Genomic DNA, 27,305 nt, shown 5'->3' with positions numbered 1-27,305 from the left:
GTAAGGAGTACTTGTATTCTATCTCCTTAGCTCGTGTTTAGAGGTTTACTTGCTGAGTACCGTGTGGTTTGGTACTCACCCCCTTGCTTCTACAAATTTTTGTAGGTTACGAGCTTGGATTTTTGTGGTACTTGTTATTTTTTTCTTTTTCGAGGCTTCTGCTCGCTTTGTGAGGTAGTTGTTTGTCTTCTTAGCGATCCTTCTTACTCATGTTTATGATCTTGTTCTACTCTAGAAACAATGTCATATGAGACTTGTATTTTTCTTTTGATTCAATTATAATACTTTAGAGGCTTGTACACGTGACAATCAGATTTTAGGGGTATATTTGAGTTTATTATAAAAATTTCTGCATTTTATTGTAATGGTTGAGTTTTAGGCTGACTTGTCTTGGTGGGTTAAGACGAGTGCCATCACGTCCATTTTTGGGTCGTGACAAGTATGATCAAATTTCACAATGAAATATGGTCAAACACTATTCAGATAACTGCTACTAAATTTCAAGTTATGTCAAAAAATAAAACAAGTAATATCAAATTTCAAAATGAAATATATGGTCAAACACCAACAAGATCACTACTATTAATTTCCAAGTTAAGTAAAAGAATTAAACAAATACGATCAAATTTCACAATGAAATATGGTCAAACACCAACAAGATCACTAATATTAATTTCCAAGTTAAGTAAAAGAATTAAACAAATACGATCAAATTTCACAATGAAATATGGTCAAACGCCACCAAGATATGTTACTATCAAATTTCTAGTTAAGTCAAAGAATAAACAAGTACCATGAAATTTCATAACGAAATATGATTAAACGCCACCAAGATTACTATAATCAAATTCCAAGTTAAGTCAAAAAAATTTAAAAATACTACTATCAAATTTCATAATGAAATATGATCAAACACTACCAAGATTACTATTAAAATATAAAACAAATATTATCAAATTTCATAATAAAATATAATCGAACACCACCAAAATTACTACTTACTATAGAATTCCAAATTAAGTCAAAGAATAGAACAAGTAGATGTTAAGCAAACAGTCAAAATAATAAAGTGATATCTTAATGAAAAGTGTGTGAGACCTACCTCAAAATTTAAACCAACTACCCCTCCTTAAATAATATCACGCGAAATCTATCAACATATCGCGATAAAACAATTTGAATTCTCACTTACTGATAAGCTGACCGTTACAAGCAATTTTTCATTTCTCAATTTTTTAAACTTTTTTTTGCAAAAATAAAACACTCAAGAAAATAGATAAAATAATATATCCTACTCTCACTCAGCGCGTGATGCTAAAATTTTGAAATCCAGCGCATTAATTCAATTAACTAATACTAGTATATGGTTTTCTTTTCTTCACATAAATTTCCATTATATTTTTGTAATTTATAAAGTTTTTATTTGACATTTTTATTTAGTACATTAATGATACCTTCTTCCCCTTTTCTTAAGTAAATTATTAAAGATCACATACTTATCTTATTTATTTTTAGGTCTATTGGCTAGACCAATTCATATTAGGATGATCTATTAACCCGTGTATGAAATTAATATTTCTATCATGCAGGATCTATGTATTGTTAAATATATATAAAATTAAATTAACTTTGTTGCTTGAATAATCTTCGTATTTTTTTTTAACAATAGTAACGAGCTTATCGATGATTATAGGTGACTCCGTATTATATAATGATTAAATAGCTCAAGTAATTAATCCAAGATTTAAAATATTCAATTTTGATGGTTAAATTCGTAAACGAATATCAAACCCATATTATATAATGTCACTATGATACAAATTCTTCACCATCATATGGAACGTTTGCTTTGCATTATCTCTTATCGAATAAATAATGAATAATTTAAGTCTTTTCTCGAACACTTTGCTTTGATAACAAGATTTACTTTCTCAATCAAATACGACTTTACTATGTTTTTTTGTTGGTAAAGTTATTGAGTTTCTCTTTAGAATTTCGTCACCTCTATTGACATTGGCTCTTGTAGTTATTTCTTGTGTCATGATAGGCGATCTGTTTTCATGTTAAAATTCGAACAAGCAATTGCAATTAAAAACATCACTTTACTGATAATTTTTTGCTCTTATAAATACATAATATTTCACGAACCACTTCGTATCGATATATACAATCCATGTTATGTCAAACATGTCCATAAAATTTGGATTGTGTGACATGCTATTATCATCCAGCAAAATCACAATGAAAATTTATTATGTTCTTCTTTTACATCAGATTTTATACTCTTTTTGGTTATTTTTACTTGTCTACTATACTATTTTGAATGTCCAGTAATATTTGTTCAGTTTATATAACAATGAATGATTTATCATTTTGTTTTTATTTCACCCCTTGCATAAATATCATTCATTTTTTAATATTTCGACGACTTATATTTAATAATGGTTACTCCCATCATTAACTGCTTCGTTATTCTCATGTCAAATCAATAGTGAACAACTATTATTGAATCCAAAAAATAGGATTTGAATACCTTTTTTATATTTCATGATGAAAAACGCTTAATAAAGATAATTTTTTTCATATTCATTGCACAAGCCAAATATCGAAAAATAATCTATTCCATATATTATATATTTGATCTAACTTAATCGTCCCCTTCTTACAATCATAATTTTTTAACTTCCAAAGTCAAGTCTAAGAAGTACATTCACAATAATTTGAAATTTCCAAATGCATTAAATTTTTTTGGTACAAATCGATAACTTTTAGCTCTATTTGACTTGTCATAGTTGTTTTAAAATTTTATTTTGAATATTGAAGGGTTGCTTCGGTAAATGCTATGACAAGTTGGAGCTCTATTAACTATTTCCGTTTATTGAGCTCTTTTAGTCATTGTAATTATCTGTAGTCATACAAATTATGATTATTTAAGGTTTGCTTTGGTAATTAAGTGTTAAGTTACCAGATCTCAATATGTAAAATTTTAATTAATGATAATTTAATTTAATTTTCTTTTTAGGAGTTTTAGTACTATATATATTGAATGACCGTTGGGCGCGTGGATGAGTCAAACTATTTCAACTTTAGCATTAGTAGGTAAAAATGCTTGTCTTATTTATCATTTTTTTCTCTATAAATAAAAAAGAAAAAAATCAAAGTGGATCCAAGAAAAGAAGACCGTTCATCGATATTGCTGCATTATTTACACATTTCAAAGTTTCAACAAAGAAATACCTTCTTTACAAAAACACAGTATTATCTTCACTCTACCCGTACCCCTACCCCTTTGCCCTTTACCCTTTTCTTACAGGCACATAGATAGGGACCTCATTTTGGCTCTTATTATTCCCTCTTCTCTTTTGCAATTTGTATAGCAGAGAGTTCAAAGTTTGTGCTAGATGCAACAATGGTTGCTGGTAAAGTAAAAATGGCTATGGGTTTACAGAAATCACCTGCTAATCCAAAGCCATCGAAGCAAGATTCATCTCCTAAGCCTCCTTCTCCTTCACCAAGCTGCCCGAAACAGCAAACTTCCAAAGGTGCTGTGTTTTCTCGTTCTTTCGGGGTTTATTTTCCTCGTTCCTCTGCTCAAGTTCAGCCTCGTCCACCGGATGTTACGGAGCTCCTACGTATAGTTGAAGAGTTGCGTGAAAGAGAGTCACGTTTGAAAACAGAGCTGCTTGAGAAGAAACTGCTGAAAGAGTCAGTTGCTATACTTCCGTTGTTGGAGAGTGAGATCACTCAAAAAGATGCGGAAATCGGACGAAAAGGTCGGATGATTGAATGCTTGGAAGTGGAAAACGAGAGGCTTAGAGAAGAAGTAGAGATGTTACACATTGAGCTATCGAAGCAAAATGGGAGGTATGATGAGAGGTTAAAAGCTATGGAAGCTGAAATTTCTGAGCTGAAGAAAGCTAATGAAGAGTTATCTGCTCATAGATTTGTAGATGTGACAAGTAGTGCTCATAACAAAGCTAATCTCACCAAGTATTTGAGGAAATGCGTGACTCAACCTAGCATTACTGTAACTTCAAAACCAGAGTGTGAGGTGAAAGAGGAAATTGTTAGTGCATTGGAAATGTGTGAAAGGCCTAGGCATTCTCGGTCTAATTCAGATGAGCTAGCTGAAATATCCGTTGGGATTATGAGTTTAAGATCACGAGTTCCCCGAGTACCTAAACCACCACCGCGGCCATCGTCTGCACTATTGCCATCATCCTCATCATCCTCGTCTTTATCATCTTCTTCATCTTCTCCTTCGCATAGTTCCTTATCAGATTCAGCTGAACGTGCATTAGCTGAAATTTCTAACATTCCACTTCCACCTCCCCCACCTCCGCTACCAGCACCAGCGCCGCCCAAAATGGCAGCAGTTCCTCCTCCACCGCCGCCGCCACCACCACCAGTACCTTCAGCTGCGTCCAAAACAGGCCCACCGCCACCTCCTCCGCCACCTCCAAAAGGTTTAAAGCCTTTGCCAGCAAAAGTCAGGCGGATACCTGAAGTAGTGGAGTTTTATCACTCTCTTATGCGGAGAGACTGCCGGAGGGATTCCGGTGCCGGAGTTGCCTCGGCTGCCGATGCTCCATCGTCGGCGAAGGATATGATCGGAGAAATTGAGAACCGGTCTGTGCATTTACTAGCTGTAAGTCTTTTCTACCATTGCTATTTTTATTAAAATTACTGTTTTACCATTTACCTTGTGCATTCTTGTCTGTGAAAATGACTAGTTGTGTGATGTCTATTTTTGGTACCCAAATTGCACTTTTCTTGGAATTTTGCTAAAGTATTCCACAAGATAAGACAGTCTCCAGATTCGAATCAATATAGGTAGAGGGGTAAAGTGCAATTGTGAATCACGAGAGGTGTAATTCCATCTGCTCAGTCTGGGCAATTTAGTCAATTTGATGCTGAATATAATGACTAATCGCTATCACAATCATTATGGATTTCATGCGTTTTAAGTGAAATTTTGTTTCAGATCTGATATTAGTAGTCGAACAAAAATAGAATTTTGATAATTGTATACAAAAATCTACAAATCTTTTATCGGTTAGCAATAAACACTAAACAATTGAAGGTCTTAATCAAAAGTTTATTTCTTAATTGGACTAAAATTTTGGAACTGAGAAAACAAAAGGGCATTTTAATGCGGGGTTTACCTAAAGATGGTTGAGCAATAAACACTAAACAATTGAAGGTCTTAATCAAAAGTTTATTTCTTAATTGGACTAAAATTTTGGAACTGAGAAAACAGAAGGGCATTTTAATGCGGTTTACCTAAAGATGGTTGAACTTTAACGTTTCATTCAGTGTTAGTTGTTTTATTTAATTTTTGATTCTCCCTGTTTTGCTTCCTTAATTGCAGATTAAAACAGATGTTGAGACACAAGGAGATTTTATTAGGTTTTTGATCAAAGAAGTAGAACATGCTGCATTCACAGACATTGTGGATGTTGTGCCTTTTGTTAAATGGCTCGATGACGAGCTCTCCTACTTGGTAAACTTCTTCTTCAGTTATTATTTTAAGTTCGTTTCATTATCTAACATGTGAAATTGTATATGTTTGGTCAATCAATTTGATGACTTGAAGTTTTTTCAGGTTGATGAAAGGGCTGTTCTGAAACACTTTGAATGGCCTGAACAAAAGGCTGATGCATTGAGAGAAGCTGCATTTGGATATTGTGATCTAAAGAAACTTGAATCTGAGGCATCATCCTTTCGTGATAATCCTAGACAACCATGTGGCACAGCTCTTAAGAAAATGCAGGCCTTATTTGAGAAGTACGAATTTGCTCTATTATCGTTATTATTATTATTATTAAAGCTCTAAAATAATTAATGAGAACTTGCATTTGTTAAGGAAATATGTTTATTAAGTAGTGATTGATCTCTGTTCTTATGTCAATTACACAGATTAGAGCATGGAATTTACAATCTGTCAAGAATGAGAGAATCAGCTACAAAAAGATATAAGGTCTTTCAAATCCCAATTGAGTGGATGCTGGATACTGGTTTTGTTACTCAGGTAATTAATAATTCTCTTGTCTCCTTTATGATCTCTTCTATAGTAGAGTAGCTGTTTGATGTATTTTTCCTATTGATGTTCCACATAGGGGAATGTCTTCCAATATGTTAACTTTCACCAATGACCTCAATTCGTGCCGTCTTTACTGGTAGCACCTCTTTTGATGCCTATACATTTTTTACTGTATTAAAAAGAAATACTAGGACAGTTCCCAACACGCCCTAGGAAATGATGCATAGAGCACTACTAAAGCTAGTCCTATCTAAATTTCTTCATACTTTCCTCTGCTCTGCAAAGCTGTGTTAACACAATGTGTGGTTTCTACTTCTCGTGGTATAATTCCGTACTTCGTGCTGAAAATCAATTACTGTATCAGATATCTTGCTATTTCTTTATCATAGGGTTATGACTAGAGGAAAAACAATATAATTGAAGATGGTTCTTGGTCTGTACCGCGGATGTTTCCGTTGATTAATGTATAGACAAAGGAAATAGCATGGGATAAAATATACTCTGTATTATTCTATTAGAGTGTGTTACTAGATGACAGAATTTTTGGGGAAGTTCTGCATTATTAATATGCCCATGCCTGCATGAGCACATGTCAAGTCTCTGTTCTCCAAAACATATTTGCTTGTCTGCATCCCTTTTTATGCCAGTGTTTGGTGGTAGTAAGTAGAAAAAAGGAATCAGATTCTTAATGTTGACCTTTTATAGATCCCTATGATTTTTATAATGTCACACTAAGATAGAAATCTCCCTATGATTTTTTAATCTATATCTTCATAAGGCAAATTAAAATATGCCTCCAGCAGGAAGAAGTTTCATAATTGGCAAAAACTTGCTTAAAATTTTTCCACAATATACATTACCCCTTCGTGTGGCGGGTAATCCGCTAAGCTGAGTTGGGTGGGGACCCAATGAAAAAATTAATTTTCCTTCTGAGATTTTAGGTCAATTATTGGGCATATCAATTTATGTTTCTGCATAGTGATATGGGCATCTATGAAATCTAGTCTGTTGGTCTTTTTCTTGCAAGATAATATAATTAAGAGCAGGCAGCCAGAGTTCACAGACATTCTGCTTGCCTGCACAATTACTAGTGTTTCACTGTTATGTGGGGCAAATCTTTGTAAATCGTGTGGTCTCAAATTTTGTACTATGCTGCTGTTTTGATTGAGAAATATTAACACAAAGAAAGAGACCTGGTAATAACGTGATGTGGTTGTGTTGTTTTATTTTTGCATTATTGCAGATCAAGCTGGCATCAGTAAAATTAGCCATGAAGTACATGAAGAGGGTATCTGCAGAGTTAGAAATGGTTGGTGGTGGTCCTGAAGAAGAAGAACTTATAATTCAAGGCGTTAGGTTCGCCTTTCGAGTACATCAGGTAAATAATAGTAACAACATGCAAGAGTAGTTGTTTGATCACATGCTCTTTTGTACAAGTAATAATTAAATGTGTTTTTTTTTTTTTTTTTGTACAGTTTGCGGGTGGTTTCGACGTGGAGACAATGAGGGGATTCCAAGAGCTGAGAGACAAAGCAAGATCATGCCATATACAATGTCAAAATCAGCAACACAAATATGTTTGCAAATCTACACCTTGCTAATTCAATATCTGTAGCAAACTCAGCTTCAGAATGCTGTTATTTTTGTTGTATAAAAAATGACATCACCAATGTGAATGTGAATATGCTTAAACATTTATTAATTTATTCATAATTCGTGTGAAAATGGACCTCTCTATCAGTTCAATAACTTGTCCTTATGTGTATTAACCTGTTAACAGTGTTTTAATCATTTAATATTCCTCGGTACCATACATAGAAGCCTTGCTTCGATTATATGACTTAAAAAAAGGTTCAGACGAAGATGTGTATAAATATGAGCTTGCATTCTTATCAGTACATTTTCATTTTGCACAAGTAAAATTGGCTTATGTTATCTTTGATCCCTCAACATATAGTATAACTTGTAGGAGCTATCGAATGATTATGAGGAGAGCACTTAGACAATTCACTTGCACCATTTCAAATTCAAGTTTCTAATTTATAATCTACTTTTTTTTTCTTTTCCCATTTTGGTAAATTAAAGCTAGAAGATACATTTTCTTTGTGCTTTCTTCTTGAAAGGGGAGAAAGGAGAGCAAGATAAAGAAAGTTGTGTCTTTTATTTCTTTGCAAACTTGAAACAACTGTAGATTTTTACAACTTTTTTTTTCATTTAATTTTTGGGTAGGTAAGGCAGGGGAGTGAAAACGTCTCGAAAGAATCAAATTATTTTAAGAGTTTTCTTTTCATTAATGCCCAATATTTGAAATCACAAACATTGCAATTTTTATTTTATCTTTTTCCAAATTTTAAAATAAAAAAGCATGGGAAAATTGCATAGGTATGTTTCTGCTCTCATTCCAAATTTATAAGAAAAAGAGCTGGGTACTTTTACTTTCTGGGTTCACTTCTTTAACAAATAAGTGCTGTCCGTTGTACTAATTAAAGTGAAAATTATACTCAATAAAAATTTGTAACTGTACGTAAGTAGTAGCATGGTCAGAAGATAACATTCGTGGAATTAAAACTTATTCTTGTTGGTTACTAGTCTTGCTTAGGAATTTGTAATCAAGATTAAATTTATAATCTTGAGATTGTTGTAGAAAACATAAACTTCAAATCATGAATCCGTCTATGGTCAAAGGATTTTACCTTTCCTGTTACACTTACATCAGTTGGAGAAAACATATCATGGCATTATAGGGAAATGGTAAATTGGAAGATTAAGACCTGTTTGGATGGACTTATAAAAAGTAACTTATAAGTAAATAAGTAGATGGTACTCTTCTTTTAAACTTATTTTAAAACTTTTTTGGCCTAAAAATAGGTGCTTTAAAACACTTATAGTAACACCTCCAAATTTAAAAAAACTACTTAAAAGTCAAAATGACCTAAAAATAAGTTAATCCAAACGAATAGTAAGTTGTTCAATTTAATTTGAAAATAGTTTTCTCATCTCTTTTATTCTTCTTTCCTCTTGAATTCCTTTAATTTGTTGTACTTGGAGTTGTTGAAGATGCTTGTTACAACAGCTAACCTAGATGTCTAATGGTGCATGTTAGTGGGAGTTGTACTTTCCATTCATAACAGCTGGAGTTGTACAATTACTCTGTTAGATACCGTTTGGATTATAAAATATTAGAGTACATACCCATAGCATTATTTAATCTAAATCAGGAAGCCTAGATTGAATATATATTGACCAATAAATGTGAAATATTACTATAGACAGACCAAAAGATTACACCTAACAACCACATCCGCCTTCTAGAAAGAGTAATACTCATGATTAAGTAGGCCTCAAGCAAAAACCAAACTAATTACACAAACGTTGAATCAAAAAATGACATTTAACAACTTTCCCTGTATATATTATTGCAATTCTTTCCTAATTTGTAACACTATAAAGCTACTATTTACAACTTCATTTCTGAAAATTTTCCAGTTTGTTGCACGCCATATGTGGTAAATATGCCCTCCATATTGCAGCAACATTTCAGCTAGGTTAGTTACTGGTTACAAATTAGTACATATATATAAAAGAGAGGAAGCATGGCTCAACTGTTTTGTTCATGTTCATGCAGGATCTATGCCTGGTTTTTCATTCTAGTAGATTAATATGGAAGTTCCTTAGCCTCCTCTTTAACAATCGTAACAGTGAAATCAGTCTTTCCTAAGATATTTGTTCCTTTTGCTTTCTAACTGAAAAGCTTTTTTTTGGGACTAGTCAATAGGATATGGAGAAACTATTGTACAAATAATTTGCTTGCTCTATCACTGGTTGCAGTTGACAACTTTGAGATGTCTACCAACTTACATATCTTGTTTTTGGTTGCTTATCATGTTTTTGATAGTGGAAGAATCATGAATATTAAGGTTGTAAATGGTGGGTTATATGCTCCCACGGCGTACAAGTTGAAGAAATGGAAGATAAATTGATGATCTCCATATCTAAATGCTGCTATTTATGTTGGTAACCTATCTTTCTTCTCCTACTGTCTCAAAGTAAGTTCCTTCTTCTTTTTTTACTTCATCTGCAGATGAGATGAAAGTCAATGGAGTTCATTACTTTTACTTGTGATTTCCATAATATGTACTTGTTTCTTGTTTACACACTCGAGTACACAATGTTAACATTTGGTGGAGCAATGCAACTTCATCAAAATGTTGCAAATCTTAGTTGTGAATCATAAAACTGACTTACACATGAAATTCTATATCTGGATAAGAAACTTTTACATTTACTAGGACTCAATCCAGAGATTACTTGTTATTGCTTAACAAAATGAAAGCTGGAAACTTCAAGCTAGTAATTAGAAATTAACAGAACCTCTACTTATTACATCTAAAAGCTATTGTATCAAACTATGAGCAGTTAAAACTAATCTGAAGTCTTCATCCTCAGAGAAGAACTGCTGCTGCATAAACAAGCTGGCTCCAATTGTTAAGAAGTCCAGGAGTACTGCGCCAATGTTCACTTGATTGCTGGCTGTTTTGAGCTGAAGGTCTTCACATACGTCCACAAATGTACAGTTAATTTAACTTTTTTAAGTGGAAAGGAAGAAGATTAAAAGGAGAAAATTATATGAGGTTTTTCATCCTCACATAATTAGTGATGCATAAAGAAGCTGGTTCCATGTATCAGGTAGTCCAGGGAGACACCAGTGGCTGCAATCTACACCAGGGTGATCACCGCTGTACATTGATGGATGAGCATCTTTCCTTAACTGGGAGAGAAACGTGATATCGAGGAGATGAACTGGTGTCTTCATCCTACTTAGTACTTTGTTAACCACAATAGCTGATGCTGGTGTCCCTGCTGGATATGTCGATCCTGCTAATGGTATTTGCTCTGAGTTGCAATTCTTTGTTGATGCCCCCCATTCCTGACCCCTGATCATGATACAACAGAACATGAATTTTGAGCTTCTTAAGAAAATAATTATATTCAGTCAAAGTTAGTGGTTAGTTATACGCGCTGCTACTTTCTCTAGGTTACCAACTATATATGTTGCTCAAACTCGTCAAAAGAATTGTTGTGTGTATTGAATCGTCTAAAAGCTATGTGTTTGTTTTGGATCCGACACTTTTCAAGGGTCTAGGTTATACCATTACATACTTTTGAGTTAGTTGATCATGTGAGTTGTTTTTAAACTATCGGTATATAGAATGAGCATTTATTTAGCAAATGAAGAAGTGTAGCACTTACATATAATGAGTTGGAGAAATGCCCTGGAAGAAGACTTTGGTCTTAGAGGAGTCAACATTTCCATCAACCCATCTTGCCCAAGTAGTTAGACCTTTGTAAAATGCCATTAAACGGTCCATATCTTTCGATACTTTCATACCATCTTGCACATAATCCCATCTACAAAAAAATATGATTCAGTTACTATAGTTTTTTCCACACGTTGACAATACAATTAAAATAATAAAAGTGTACTCTTTCTAATAGTTTAAGCTTTTAAATGAAATAATCACATACTTTAACATAGTATTAGAGAATCAGACCCACACATGTTGAATACACAATTAAATATTAAAAGTGTGCTCAAAAAAGGGATCATACGGTTGAGAGTTGCCCTTGTGAGTCCACCAATGCCAAGAATTGAAAATTAACATATCCATTCCTTTCCAAGCATCACCTTGTTGAATGGCATCCAATTTCAATACCCTTCCAATCTTCTCTCTTACTATATCCACAAGGTAAGTTGTTCGATAAAGGAATAAAGTAACTCCATAATCCTGCAGGAAAAAAAGTGACAAAGTGTATCAAAAACTATAGCGGAACACCCTTATTTTTATTCTATAAATATGAGTAACAAGTTGGCAACAAAATTGTCAGAAGCTTTTATAGCAAAGATATGATTTTTGTTGTTAGGTTTGAGCCTCTTTTAGAAGATGTGGCTAAGACCAAAGGTGAATAACTTATGCTCTGACAACCAAAAAAAAGTTGCAATAAAACTAGCCTTCAAAGATTGGACCTACCAATGATTATGACAATGTTTTGGCCAAGTAACACCAATAGATAATTATTTTTGGGAAGTGCTAAATGGCCAAAAAATTTAGCCAGAAAATTTAAAAAATTATAATATTTTTTTAATTTTAAAATAAACTAATCTTTTTTCTATTTTTTAGTTAAAAGATATTAAAGTTAAAAAGGTAAAAATATTTTAAAGTAAAATAACATAGATAAATTATCATTCTGGCCAGAAAGATTTTTTCATTATTTTTTTTCTCTTGTACAATCATTTTTTGCTGCCCTAATGGTTTCTTGTAAATGCAACAACTACAACTAGATAATAAATATGAAGATTGAGTAGGTCGACATAGACAACTAGACCTCTTGAACATTTTGAAGGGTCGATAACAAAAGCAAATTCAGGATATGAAGTTTTTCAATTCTAGTTTTGATGATTGCTCGCTTGCCACCAACACATATACAAGATCTAAGCTAAAATTACGAGGAAAGATCAGATTGGTGAACATGGAAAAGGGCTAAGCATGCCTTTCACTAGTTCACGGGTATACTGCTATTAAAGACATGACAAATAAAATTCTTTTCCGTCTCCTTTCCAAGTTTTTTATTGGGAGCCTAAAAAGTCAACTTTTTTTTCTTTGTGGTCTTTGGCTACCACAATTCTCAATTTTTTTTTCCATATCTTATTTGTAGTATTATATTAATGATTGATGTCGCATTGTTTTTTTAATCTTTTCTATCCACTGTTCTACATCTTATTTGGATCTTGGTTGTCCCCTCCTTCAATATTTGTCAAACAAAAGATATAAAATTGGAGAAAACAATTTTTCTCCTTAACAACTCTATTGTCTGTAATATATGAATCTTGTACTAATTGCAGCCTCATAATGTAAAACAAAAAAAAAGAGAGAAACCAAGGTAGAGCATGTGAAAACACACACATATTTGTGTATGCATGTGTTTTTGCTTTGTGACAACGCTTAAATTATGGAGTATATTAAAACGTATACTGTTTTTTTATGTTCTCAATAGAATTTAATTTATTCTAGCAAGTTAATTTCCATTTTCATAAAGCTACAAATCAATATCAATACCGAGGTTATCATTCATACATGATTGCGAACAACTCAACATACGAAGGATCTATCAAAAACACCTCTTTATCCCATACAAAATAGATATAAGGTCTGAGTACACCTTATTCTTTCCAAAACTTACTTGTGAGATCTTATTGATATGTTATTTTGTTAATTATGAAAATTTTCATACTCAAAAAGGCTATTGCTTTTTGGTTTAACTATTTGATATTAATTTTATTTTTTATTTTTAAAACTTATAACTCGAGACTTCGTAATTAAGAATGAACCCATCAACTATTTACTGTCGCCGTATAGCTAGACTCTTTTTTCACCGATTTCATCATTTTCGCAACAACCAACATCATGATCCACTACAATTATAGTAATAACGTAACGTATATGTTGTTTTAACAGTTGAATTCAACATCATCAAATGATTACAAAAATCATTCTTTTGTCATAAAATACTTCAATTAAAGATTTTTCACACTCGATCAAAAACAGTTTAAAATACTATAGCAAAAGATTGTTATTCTTTTCCTTTTCCTTTCCCCCTTTTCCTTCTCTCGCTAGAGTTTCTACCTAAACAATTTTACTTATGAATTAACAGAAACTTTCTTTTCTCATTTTTCCATTCAATTCCCTTCTGAGAATTTACTCAAGTTCTTCAAATTCCCATCTCTTCAACCACAAAGTTAATATTCCCTCCGTCCCATTTTAACCGTCGTTTAATGTTATCCATTTTGATTTTGAATTGACGACACTTATTTTGAGATAATTGTTTTAAAACTAAAACTAGGAGAGAGCAAAACCTGAAAAGTGAAATCAAGAAAACCAAAAACACATAGTAACAGAAGAGAGCAAATTAAACCTGAAAAGTGACAGAAGAAAGTGTCTCCTGCCTAGAAATTGTAGTTTTGGCATTGGGCACCGACGCATGAAGCATACAGGCCAGGGAATTCCACATGTTCAAACTCAACGAGTCACCAATAAACATTATTTTTTTCCCTGACCATCTCTGCAAGAAATCCTTCCCATTAAACCTGTAAAATTAAAAATAAAAATCTATTAGTAAATCATTACACCATAACTAATTCAGATGAAAATTTATCGACTAGTTTTACACGGACGGTCAATCTATTACAACTCCCCAAGTAATACAAACAAGAGGAGTTGTACTCGACAATATTAAAACAGAGGAAAAACTTCTCTGTTTCTTCAAAATGTGTTGCGTAAGTCAACAACAACATAATCAGTGTAATCTCACAAGTAGGATCTGTGTCAGATGATACGCTCACAACCTTACCTTTTATGTTGTAAGTCTATATTGCAAAAATAAGAAAAAAAGATTGGAAGAAGGAGCATTAAAGAGTACCTGGGCATGTTACAAGAATCAGGTTTCCAAGCATATTTGAGGTATTGCTTATCAGGGCGACCATATTTGAGGCAATCAAATTCAGGGTCAATGAAAGGGCAAGTTGAGGAGTCATAAAGAGGAAAAGAAGGGTCAATTGCCCATCTACCTTGAAACAAGTTGCACTTGCTATTGCTTACAACCCCTTTGTTTTCCCAACTATGGCCACTCAAATTTTGTACTATAAGCTCTGCTCTGCCAGTATGTAAGAAGAGAGAAGTAATGCTACAAACTAAAAGCACTGATTTAATGACCAATTGGCTCCACAGAACCATCTTTGGCTTTTGGTGTGGAAATAATTGAGGGAACTACTAATGAGGAACTTGTCTTCAAGCTTAATACATTGTCTGCTATATATATATATAATACAAAACCACAACATACATCAAAATCAATTTTCTTTTTTTTCTTAGGGGGTGGGGGTGGAAGGTTCAAGGAGAAGTGGTATCTGGAGATTCCTTGTTAAAAGGATCACATGATGAACGAAAAAGAAATAGTGATGTCCACATTTCTGACGGTCTTAAAAACACTAATTTACTTGTCTAATTAAATTAGATACGCTCTAATCTGTCACATGACATATCAAATGGTCTCAAACTCTTGTAAGAGAACGGAGTTCTTCATAAAAAATCAAGAGAAGTGTTGAAAATACTCTAAACTTGGCAAGAATTTAGGAGTATATTTCTTTCATATTGCAAGATTGGAGTGCATTTAAGTTCAGTTAATCAAATAAAAAATATTTTTAAGATTAACCGTTCAAAAATAAAACTAATAATTTACATCAAATTTAAAAATATTTTCAATACTTTTACTTTTTAAAAAAAAATCAAAGTCTTCGGGTAGAAACAGTGGGGGCATTATGTTTTGGCTCTTTAGCAGTTATATTTATTTTTCTCTTGGTATATACGGAGTAATTCCGTCGGCACAATTAATTAACAGACTTGTTTATTTAATAGACTGGATATATGACATTAATAACTGCGGTGAATACTGGAGATCCCCTGCCTTTAAATTAAACCACATTTAGACATATAATTTATTTCTTTATTTTGTAATTATTGTTTACTTTATTTGAAAATCAATGTTTGACTATGAAAAATCAATATTCAAGCTTATTTAATTTTTTTATTTTTTTTATTATTAGTTGATCACAATCTTTTAATATATATATATTTTTTTACAAAAATCTAATGGTTTGATCCAAAAAGTACAACCCACCAGCACTAAAAAAAATAAAAATTAAAAAACCACCAAAAGAGAATTAAACTAAAATAGAAAAAAACAAAAACAAGAAAAGGAAAGTGGAATAACTGTTTGCAGCTCAACTTCCTCGATGGAGCATCTCATTTTTCTACCCAAAGGAAGCTGAAACTCGATTAAGCGTGAGTATTCTCCAACCTTGATACATCCTGGTATTCTGCCTCTTACATTTCGTTTAAAAGTCATCTCGATTTATCCATAATAAATGATTTCAATTCTTTTGCTTAACTTTCTACTCATAGATTCCAACCTCGTGTAGGCTATGTAGAGATAGTATTGTTGTTAATCCATCAATTTAATCTCAAATTAGTTGAAATTAGTTCTTTTAGATCTAAACTTTGAAAAACAAGTCATAATTTGTTTTGCTAATTTCATCTTCATAATTTAAAATAAATTCTCTCTTCTCTCTTTTGCGAAAAGTATAATTAAATACAACTTCATCTTCAATTTATATTCCTTAAATTATTAAATAAAATAAAAAAATATTAGAAATCTTGATCAAACGCCCCGCCTAAAATTTACAAATTAGAATTCTTGGAAAGTAGATTTTTTCCGAATAAAGAGAGCATTTTACTCTTTATAGTAAATATGTAAATTCTGATTAGTCGGATCGATATATCTAGAGTGTCTAATGCTTAAAGAAAGAAATGTGGTAATATCAACATCTTTTTATTTCTCGCTCGAGTCCAATATTTATATTTGAAGCCCGATTATATTCAGTTTTCGCAACAACAAAAATCCCACATTGAGGTAATATCAGTTTTTGATTGGTTTTACTTGCACGTAGTTTACAATTAGTAATAAAAACACCTAATTCAGCAGCATTTACTACAGAAGTTCGAACTCGTGGTACTGAATTGTCCTGTAGGAATAATAAATATTTGAATTAAATAAAGTTACTGCTAAAAGTTAGTTTACTTTTAAAAGATAAAACCATGATTACATAAATTATTTATGAAAAAAATATAAGTCTTCTCATTTAAGATTACTTTATTTAATTATCAAAAAGCAAAATGGGGTAATCATTTTGGAATATTATGAGTTTAGTGTTGTTGGTATATTTAGAAGCAGAGATTCTAATTTAGTGGAATTGCTTAGTCCGATTATTCCCTCATCAAAAAAGGAAAAAATAGAAAAGCAAAAAGTTACTTTATTCTTTTATGCTCTATTGATAGTTTGAGACTGAAATATAGCAAATCCACGTTCTTAATTAATTAGATTCATTTAGTTTTGTTATTTTATTTTTTAATTTGGGGTGGCATTAAATGAATTTTAAAGATTTATTAATTTGGGGGCACAAGGGGGTTACTTCTAGCAAGTTTACAGCCTATTATAGGTTGCCTATTGGCTATTGCTATCAATATATTGTGTGGGGTGTTGGTTGTTTTGTAGGATAACTTCAATTATTTTCTGGATTAAATGCAACTATTTTATTTTTAAAGATAACGGCTGAAAAACAAAATATAATAATTTATTTTGTTACTTTTAGTATAGTGTATAGGCTCCGCAAAAAAATTTGTTGGGAGGGAAATTCTTAAATGAGTTAGTGTAATTCAGATTTAATTGGAATTTCAATTTTTGAACATTGAGTGAAAAATTAAAAAAAAAGTAGATATCCATCTGATCGTCTTTACTTGTGAGCGTAGTTCATCTTACAAAATCAAAAGTTAATCTATTACTTATTCACTTTGTAACTATTTTTTTTCTTATTATTAAATACTATTTATTTTTAATATTTAAATGATTCATAATTACGGAAGGTGATGCACTAAATTTATTTTCAATATTTAAATGATTCATAATAAAATTATTTTATGTATAAGGTTACATAAATTACCTAGCTAGAATTGTTATTTTCAAATTTATTCATCATAATTTGTTTTACTCTAAATATTTAATATTTGTATAATTAAATCTCAACAAGTTAAATAGAGCAATCAGGTTGAGGCCGTGTGTTGTATATAACAGTGATTAGGGGTGGAGTTAGAGTATGATTTTTTTTTATCAAATTCAATAGTTTTGATTTAAATCTTATATATATCTTCAAAAAGTTCACTGTATATGTTTAATTTATCAATTTGGAACTCAATTACTTTTTATATATAAAAAAATAAATTAGAATTAAAGTTCTTAATCAACTGAGCTATTAAGACCTCCAAACTTCATCTTTCAATATTTTATTACTCTTATAATTTATTTATAGAACGAAAAAGAAAACCTTAAGCGAAAAAAATACGGCAAGATGCATTAAATGAAATAAAAAACCCTAAAACAGAAAAAAAAAATTAATAGAAATTTCTAGTCAATGACTATCTTTTTGGTACCACCAATCAAAAATAGGTAACCAAAGTGGCAAACTTTTCTTGATCATTATGTATCTACTTCTACTATAACACTAGCATGTGTTACATTTATGTGGTCCTACCCCTATATTATATTGTGTTGATAATTACATTACAAGATAAGTATTTTGACCTATACTTCATCCAACATTTAAGATGATTAAAATAATTTAATAGTAAACACTTTAGATGAAGCTTCTCTTTCAAACTGCAATGTGATGTGATTCAACCTTAATTAAGTTAAAATTATAAGTAGGTACGATTTACTATAAGTAAACTAAATATATTTAATTTTCCATATAAGTTAAAGTAGAAATTAAGTTGTTATCAATATTACAATTGATGTAAATATTGAAACGGCTTGGCGTAACTAATTAGCTATGAGTTCATCTAAACCCAATAATGTCAACACCAACAACTTTTTAGGAGTCAGATAGGGTTGGAACCCTATACAAGGGGCTGCTTGTTGCTCGCCCCTATCTCTAAAGTGTATGCACTTCACTTGTTACCACTAATTAAACAATGAAGCCAGGAGCGGAAGGAGGGACTTGAACCCTCAACCTCAGCCTTGGCAAGGCCTATGCTCATCGTAGGCCTCATAGTACCCACATAGTGGAGCTTTTCGGGCCGAAAATCTGTTCGACTTCAGAATCGATATATATATATAAAGGTTACCTTTAATATTTGATGAGATTCTTATCCCAAAAAAGAGCTTGTTATTGGAGTGACTGACTCATCAATCCTCTAGAAAAGGACCATATGCTTCAGTGATTCCTAAAAGAAAAATGTTAACTTTAGGATAGTTGACGAAGCATCTTTGTTGGCGATTGTTGAAAGTGGCCAACGAATAATGTATATCTTATAATCCATGAAAATTTATCCTCAATTATTAAAATGAGAAAAGAATGCCATGTAATTTAACATTTCGTAACACATTAACCAACTATGACACTTGAGGGGAAGAAAATTAATTATTGGATTAAGATGGCAATTGATAATAAAGCAAACGAGTATTTGGTATCTTCTTTTGTTTTACAATTAATACATGTTTGTGTCCTAGTGGGCTTGTACTTACACGTGCAACCATTTGTTAATGAACTTTTGGCTAACAATTTCACCAAGTACATATTGATAATAAAATGCAATATTGACAACCATAAAAAATATCGTTGACAAGTTTTTGTTTTTAAGCATAGAAAATTAGTTTATAGCTAAACCAAGGTCTCTCTTAAAGTCCAATTATTGTATTACTATTAGTTATCAAGATTAAAAAAAAATTAGAACACATGTAGTCAAATGCTAACGTAAGATCGAGTAATAAGTACTAATACAATAGTGGATAATAGAAGATGAAGAACAATAACATATCTATGGTAATTTTACAAGTAAAGCTCAAAGTGGATGAAATATAGGTAGATTTTTGTTGTGAACCAAGCTACCTCTATAAGGGTCTATGAGTTAAAAGTGGTGAATGAGATTGGACCTAGTAAAATATTGGAATATTATTTGGAATTCAGGCCCAATTCGCAATTGGTTAAAAGGAGGAAGAGTAAATTTAACGTTTAACAAACATAAAAATCATATTTGTATGCTATAACTATAGTTTGTTTAATTGCGTTCGATAACAAATTTTATCTTTGCTATGGAGCATCAGATTTGTATAAATCGCATGCAGGCTTTCGTTTGTATAAAAGCGCAGCGATTGTATATGTATATCGGTTAGATAATTGTATATATGTAACTACTATGTATATGTATCAATGATTGTGTTTGTATATCTGCATAAAATTTGAATTTGTATACAATTGAATCGAAATAAAACATTTGTATATCAAATCTCTCTCTCTCTCTCTCGCTTTATACAACACAAATTATACATTGTAATTTGTATAATTTGTGTTTGTATAAAGCGAGAAAGAGAGAAAGGCAAAAGATAACTGATAGGGGAAGATTTGTATTTGTATAATTATAAGTGTATAGGACAAAAATATATGTATTTGTATTTGTATATACAGTTTTCTCTCGCATTATACAAACACAAATTATACATTTGTGTTTGTATAAAAGTGAGAGAGGTGAGGGAGAGTGGCGAGCTAGATCAGGGAGAGTGGCGAGCGAGATTTCTGGGGAGAGAGGCGAATGACAAGTGTTTGCTACGGATTAGAATTAAATGAAACTATGGTTATAACATTTAATTTGAATTAATAGTTTGTTATTTTATATAATTTTCCCAAGGAAAATGAGTTGGAAAGACCGGTTTATGCATATTGAAGAAAAATATTTGTCCTCTTCTTCTTCTTGAGTTTAAGTTTCTCATCCCCATTCTTATCTCTATCGTTAGTTTCTTGTTATTTGTATATTTCCATTATAATTCAATAGTTTGATTATTACAATTATGATTCTAAAATTGAAATTGCATTTTAGTTCTCTTATCAACATCGTAAGAAATTCAGATTTGTATATCTTTATTACTGGTGTAATAATAGAAGAGCATGAATGCATGATGATGTAACAAGTATGGGCCTCATTATTTCCCAAAATTATTGTTTTTTTTTCTGAAAAAGGGAAAAAGCTATGAGAGTACACTTCCATTTAACGCATGCATATTGCCCAATCCTATTGTGAAAAATGGCATTATGCTTGATGAAAAAAAAACAATTTCAATGGTTATAGTTGGAGCACTCTGCACTTTCTCTTTTAATCTTTAGACAAGTTGTTAGAGGGTGGGCCAATTACAACAACGATTGCTTCTACGAGAGTGAAGTGTATCCTTAGATATAAAAAAAAATCTCCTATATTAGTATAAAAATTACATTTCGTGTTCAATTTGGGTACGTATTTTAAATTTTCTCAATTCTTTCAATTAAATGTGAGGAAGTATTAAATTTAGTCATAATTTTTTTTTTGGAGCAATTACGATGGTTTTCGAATCTTTAATTTGAAAATTAGGAAATTGACAATTCACGTTGTAGAGATTTGAGACAATATATATATAGGAACATATATAAAATAAATATGTGGTAGGAATCATTGCAGAACAAAGCATGAAGATAAAAGGATAAGGTAGGAGGAGTTGGTCACGTAATTATCTAACTAAGACTAGTTTGGAGGAATTGTTGATCACATCATCATCTTAATTATTAGTTTGAAGGAATGAGACAAAATCAACATTATTAGTGACTCAGTGTTGATAGTTCACAAAATTATCCGACAATTATGAATACTTTGCATGATCAACAATTTTTTATTGAAACAAGGTGCTCGACTACTCGCATGTCAAATGGTAAGCACCCCTTATTCTCAATTTTATTATTGTAAGTTTTCCTTATGTCAGTTATTTTTTAGCTACAAAAAAACTCCCAATCAAATAAAAAGATGAAAATTATTGAAAATTAAAGACTTTAACCTAACTTTGGGATCTCTAAAATGGACGGTATGCTTTTTGGTTAGCTAGTTTGCTTTTTTACTTAATCTTATGTAATGTAAAGAGACATTGTAGGTGGCCGTGGAATGAAATTGGTTCTTGCAATCTTTATCATAATTTTCATTTTTATCCGTTTCTAAACTCTATTTTATTTTAAAATATTTTTAAAAAAAAAACTATGGAACTGAATCCCCCTTACGTGGAGGTTTACACCTCGCAAATCTGTTTTAAAATCATAGTTCAAACAAGTAAGGCAATTTTTGTATTATTTTTTTGTATATCACAAATTACAGTTGAATATAAAATACACAAAAATGAATAAATAAATTTTCAGGCTAAGACTTGAATATCTCATTCTCTTTAAGGATTATAGAGTATAACTCTTAACTTATTTCCTCTAATTAAATACAACAATTCAATTATGTCGTATAACTCAAATAACTCTAGAATAATTGAAGCATCCAAAATTTCACCAAAAGAACAGCTTCCTTCCATAAATTAAATAACAAAATAATGGAATCATAGTATTGTAGATCATGAGTTGATGGTGGATAATTAGTGAATGATTATGCTATTAGTAAATATATGAATTACACAACGAATAATTGACTATTTTCATGTGAATTTATACCACTACAGTAACACACTTCAGTATTATTATAATTTACTATACTCCAACAATTTCTTACTACTAGGCGGAGCTAGGTGGGGGTTCATGATTCGGACAAACCCAGTAGCTTTTCCGTACTCTATATTTTTACCAGAAATATAAGTAATAACTTGTGAACCCCTAACAAAATTAATTGCTAACTCAATGTTAAGGAGAAGGAAGGAAATTTAGAACCCAAACTCCTAATACTGACTCCGCCTCTACATAGGAGTGTAACTTTTAGAAGGTCAACTTGATTGTGAAAGTCAAGTAACTCAAAATGGACTTAGGTATATATATAGGTGGGCTACATGAAGAGAGTGGGGTTTGAGGTTGAAGTGGAGTTGGAGGCCTACTTTAGTGGCTGTATTGCCCATATTGAAAGTTGCTCCTCCCAATTTGCACTATAAGACGTGTACCTTTCTTATCTTACACGCGAATTCAATTTGATTCAACACATATATGATTGCAACACTCAAATTAATGCAATCATAAAACATTATGAATTCGGTCGAACTTGTATTTTAATTTTTACTTCTGCCCCTAATTGATTCTGTAATTCTTTCGTCTAAAAATTTGAATAGTTAAAAATAACGTGTTTAAAATTTTTAATTATGTTTTCAATCAAAGAATCATTTATCAACCATCTTTCTCCTTGCCCAATTTGCAAGGATAAGTGAAATTTACACTTTGAATAATGGCCATCCGTTTCTTCTGATCTTTCGCTTTGAGGTCACGTTTATTTGACTAATAATCTTCTAATGAGATTATGACTAATTTGGCTTCTAATTTGTTTTGTCATTATACGTTTGGAACTATTTGTGCATGAATGCAATGTGTCACGTTAATATAAATCGGTATTATTGCTGTTGTTGTCGTTATTTTTTTTATCTGGAATGTAGCTTAATGTACACTAAAGTGGTTATACTTACTGGCCGTTAGCTTTGGTCCGAATTGAATACTAATTACTCTATTCAATACTTGTCATGTTTCACACCTTTTGCAGTCAATTTTAATTAGTATTTTTAGTAAACCTTTTATATTGATATTAGAAATAATAGTAACTTATAATATTTTTTGTATAGTTTTTAAATATTTAAATTGTAATTTTAAAGTATTAAATAAGACTAATCTTAATTAAGCTCTGAAGAGTAGTCATCGACTCTTGAGTAGCAAAATAAAATAGCTAATATGAGACACATCATAGAGTATTTAGTATTCCTTCTGTTTCATTTTACTTGACTCCTATACTAAAAATAGATGTTTAATTTTACTTGTCTATTTTAACAAATTAAGAGAGTTTTATAAAAAAAAATCTCACCCTACCCTTAATTATAATAACTATATACATAAAATTAGTTTAGTAAAATACAACTCTAATACTAAATTTATTTAAAAGTGTGTCAGGTCAACGTGTATCAAGTAATACAAAACTGAGGAAGTTGTAGTTTTTTTGTTTTAAAATGTTAAAATTGATAAATTATGAAGAAAACATATTGATGTAGGGCATCAACTTAATTAACCTTATAAAACGTAAAGACAGAGGGAAAAAAATATCCTCGTAAAATCTGTGTGTTATAAGCTTTAAGAAAAAATTTTGATTGAGAATGTTGTTGTTAATTAAACCTAATGTTATACAATATTTTAGGGTGCCTGGATTGTATAGTTAGATTTTTTACCCTTAAATTTATCAACTGAAGGATCTAGGTTAAGTTGGTGTTTTATTTCATTAGCCTTTTGTAAAATCTATTATAACGTTTTTCTTTGAAATCAATTACACAATTAAGCAGTCGTTTTATAGTAATCTCATTATTCAGATACTCATTCATATTCCATAAACCTTTAGTGTTTTGAAAAATTAGAAGTAGAGTTAACACCTCTGACCTATCCAAATCCTAGGTCAAGAGAAGCCATAATTGACTCAAATTTGAACTAATGAAGTTGGGACCATAATTCAGTTTTTGCAGCTGTCACTTTTGGCCTAATTAACGTACGTAACCTTTTACATGAACAAGTAGCTAAAATAGTACATACATATGCTTCAACAGATTTAGTCTCTATCCCTCTCATTTTCTTCCAGCCATCTCTCAATGAAGATGCATGTTATGAGTGAATTTTGGTTCTAATTTTTGGAGAAAGACGTTTCGGAAACTTTTTTTTTCCAAAAGATATTTTAAAACCAAACTCAAAGAAAGAAGAACTACAATTTTATTTTATTTTTGGCAGAAAATCCTAAAGTAAAGGCCATTTAACTATTTAAAATTTGTTTTTCATATTCTTAAAATTGAAATATTTTGTTTTTGGATAAAATGGATTTCTCTCTCTTGACGTATGTTGATTTATTTAAATAATAAATGAAGTAATTCTTATTTTGCAAAAAATCTTGTTGATTTTTTTTTCTTTTCAAAAAGACACTATTCAATATGGAATCTTTTCCTTAGGCATCATAAGCAAAGTTTTAGGTAAAACTACCTTATTATACATATATTCATTCCATATATATATATATATCTAATTCTATCTATACTTTCAAATAATTATGTATCTTAACACTAATTAAAAGTTTCCTATCATATATTGTGGAAGATACACATGAATACATGTATTTTTGCTACCAGATACACTAAAATAGGGAGATAGGCGAGCGAGATAGTCATGTATCCCATATACATAGGAGACTGATGTGCGAGATGAGAAGGGAAGCAAGGCAGGTGAGCGATATTTGTTATGCATCTAAGATACATGCGTATCCACTTGGTTATAGTGTATCTAGAACAAATTACACATAGTTTTGACCCATGTATACTGAGATACATGTATTTGGACGGACCAAAATCTGTTATGATTCGTAACATTGCAAATTAGGATGTATCTAAGTAATTAGTTAGTGGAATTTCTATAAGTTTCTCAAGTTTGTATAGGCCTATGGGCTTTTTTAGTTTTGGGTTCCATGATACTAATCCATTGGATACAGGTATGCCTCTTCGTCAAACTCACGACCCATTTAGACTGGCCCATAACTATTAACCCAAAATAAAATTTAAAATTTCCCTCCTTTCCCCTTTTTCTTTTCTGTCAAAATTTTATTCATTGACGCAGTGTAAAAAGAAAAATAAATACACTCAATTTAATCTGAATAACTTCAACTGACCACCTTATGCGTGATTCTTTCCTATAACTTATAAGAGTTTAATTTATATACTACTATAACATTAGTGTAAGGAAACTTTATACTATCAAATCACATTTATCTGTTATAGGTGAAAAGTGAAAATTTCATTTATTTTTCAAGATCAATTACAAATCTCGTTTATAAAGTTCAATACTTAGGATATAAAATTCAAATGGTAGTTTGTTCGAGTAAATAAGTAAAACATTTTCTTGCATAGTATTATATTTTCGTGGTGTGACAATATCACACGACAAATATATCCTCCTTAGAAGAGATCCTTGGGGTTTTATTAAGTTTCATGTCCTTCAAAATAGCGTAAATTTCATCCAACTTCTCTCCTTCTTCTTTGAGTGCAACAAGTATCTTTTTCCTATCCCTGCATGATTGCATTAAGCCATGTACCTCAAAGAACTTCATTGTCGATTTTTCTAAATCAGCTAATTTCATCGAATAGTACCACCTTTTACACACATTGTAACGTTTGATTTTCGCGCTTTTACGAACAAGCTTCTCACCTTCCTCTAACCTCTTCTTGAATATATCAATCTCTGATTCTCTCCCTTCCAAGGCTTTGTTTAGTCTCTCTATATCATCAAGCACTGGTTTTATTGAAAGCAAAGTCGAATTTAATCGTCGAAAATTGGAATCGAAACAGACGGATGTTTTTCCGGTTTGTGTGATTGATTCGGATAACATTCTGAATGCTTGTCCAAGTGCTGCACCTCCGATTAAATTCTCTGCCATTACGTGTTATATATATACACGCTGAAAAATTAGCTGTAATTTAATTTGAAGACGCTTTCTTTGTTTGATAGGATTCAGGTAAAACAAAAACCGTGTTGAGTCGTCGAGGTGATGATGTTCCAATGGTGATGTTGTTTCTTGGGTTGTTCGGAGGTTTGATTTGTTGGAAAACACCTGAGTTTCTGAGAAACACAAAGGAAATCACTTGGAAAGTTCTTGTTTGTTGGATTAGTTGACTTTCTTTTCTTATTTACGAGTTTGCCATTCTTAAGGAAAAAGTTCAAATATGTCAAGATTAATTATGTCATTCGTAAAAGTTTGTTTCATCTATGTCATTTTCGTTTGACATTCATGTCATTATTTGTTAATTGAAAAAAAATTTCAATTTTGTAAAATCATTTTTTACACATGTTTAATTATGATTCGGCTACGTCATTAATTAAATTTTTTTTTCAGAACAGTGCTCCCCGTGCAGTGTTTTTGGCGAAATTCTTTTAAATTTTTTTTTGCCAAAAACGCTGCATGGGCAGTGATGTTCTTTAGAATTTTTTTTTGAATAAAATCGCTGGTAGGTCAGTGATTTTGATCTTTTAACGGAGTAATGACGTGAAAACAAAATTGCTACGTTAGTAACGATTTTGCCCTTTTGGTTAAAAATAATAATTTGATATGCCCTTTTAGAATTTTTGTCATATTTTTTTGCCCTTTAGGCTCCGGACTCAACTTATCTATGTCATTCCAGTTAACAAATAATGGCATGGATGATACTTTCTCAAACGGAAATGGCATAGATGAGCCAAACTTTAAATGTATGACATATCTTAGCCTTTTCTCAAAGTTGGACAGCATATTTGAGCCTTTTCCCTAATTTCATTTTTAAAAAAAATATATTTTTACTCCCTATGTTTCAAATTATCTGATTTTAAAAATACTTATCTCAAATTACTTCCCTCATTCACTTTTATAAGTATGCTTTGAATTTTCTATGTCCTTTATTTATGAAAAATAATTAATATGAGTATTTACCACATATCATATTAATTGACGTTTAGTTTTAGGTTTTGAAAAACAATTTGGGGAAAAAGTAATATTTTTTTTTGAAAATAAAAATAAAAATTGCGAGTAGAAGAAAGGGAAATGAGGAGGAGATTATTATG

The 27,305-nt window shown here is 31.3% G+C and overlaps 3 protein-coding genes across 3 annotated transcripts; 1 reads left to right on the top strand and 2 right to left on the bottom strand.

Annotated features, from left to right (window-relative positions):
• The first annotated feature begins 3,177 nt into the window (after positions 1 to 3,177).
• On the top strand, positions 3,178 to 7,788 carry LOC102600315 (protein CHUP1, chloroplastic). Its single transcript, XM_006362376.2, has 6 exons — positions 3,178 to 4,648; positions 5,372 to 5,503; positions 5,606 to 5,787; positions 5,920 to 6,031; positions 7,287 to 7,421; positions 7,519 to 7,788. The coding sequence occupies exons 1-6, from the start codon at positions 3,410 to 3,412 to the stop codon at positions 7,642 to 7,644; spliced, it is 1,926 nt and encodes a 641-aa protein (XP_006362438.1). The 5' UTR covers positions 3,178 to 3,409; the 3' UTR covers positions 7,645 to 7,788.
• Positions 7,789 to 10,264: 2,476 nt separating this feature from the next.
• LOC102599991 (protein trichome birefringence-like 38) lies at positions 10,265 to 15,009 on the bottom strand. The gene is made up of 5 exons (XM_006362375.2): positions 14,519 to 15,009; positions 14,015 to 14,186; positions 11,654 to 11,829; positions 11,294 to 11,452; positions 10,265 to 10,977 (listed from the first exon to the last, which is right to left on the bottom strand). The coding sequence occupies exons 1-5, from the start codon at positions 14,830 to 14,832 to the stop codon at positions 10,686 to 10,688; spliced, it is 1,113 nt and encodes a 370-aa protein (XP_006362437.1). The 5' UTR covers positions 14,833 to 15,009; the 3' UTR covers positions 10,265 to 10,685.
• A 10,462-nt stretch (positions 15,010 to 25,471) lies between these two features.
• On the bottom strand, positions 25,472 to 26,154 carry LOC102603685 (uncharacterized). Its single transcript, XM_006362384.2, has one exon. The coding sequence runs from the start codon at positions 26,146 to 26,148 to the stop codon at positions 25,648 to 25,650; it is 501 nt and encodes a 166-aa protein (XP_006362446.1). The 5' UTR covers positions 26,149 to 26,154; the 3' UTR covers positions 25,472 to 25,647.
• Positions 26,155 to 27,305: the final 1,151 nt, after the last annotated feature.

This window comes from Solanum tuberosum, unplaced genomic scaffold (assembly GCF_000226075.1).
Source record: "Solanum tuberosum cultivar DM 1-3 516 R44 unplaced genomic scaffold, SolTub_3.0 scf00386, whole genome shotgun sequence".
Classification (NCBI taxonomy): Eukaryota; Viridiplantae; Streptophyta; class Magnoliopsida; order Solanales; family Solanaceae; genus Solanum; species Solanum tuberosum.
The sequence above is the reverse complement of the archived record's forward strand: the minus strand, read 5'-3'. Positions and strand labels throughout refer to the sequence as shown.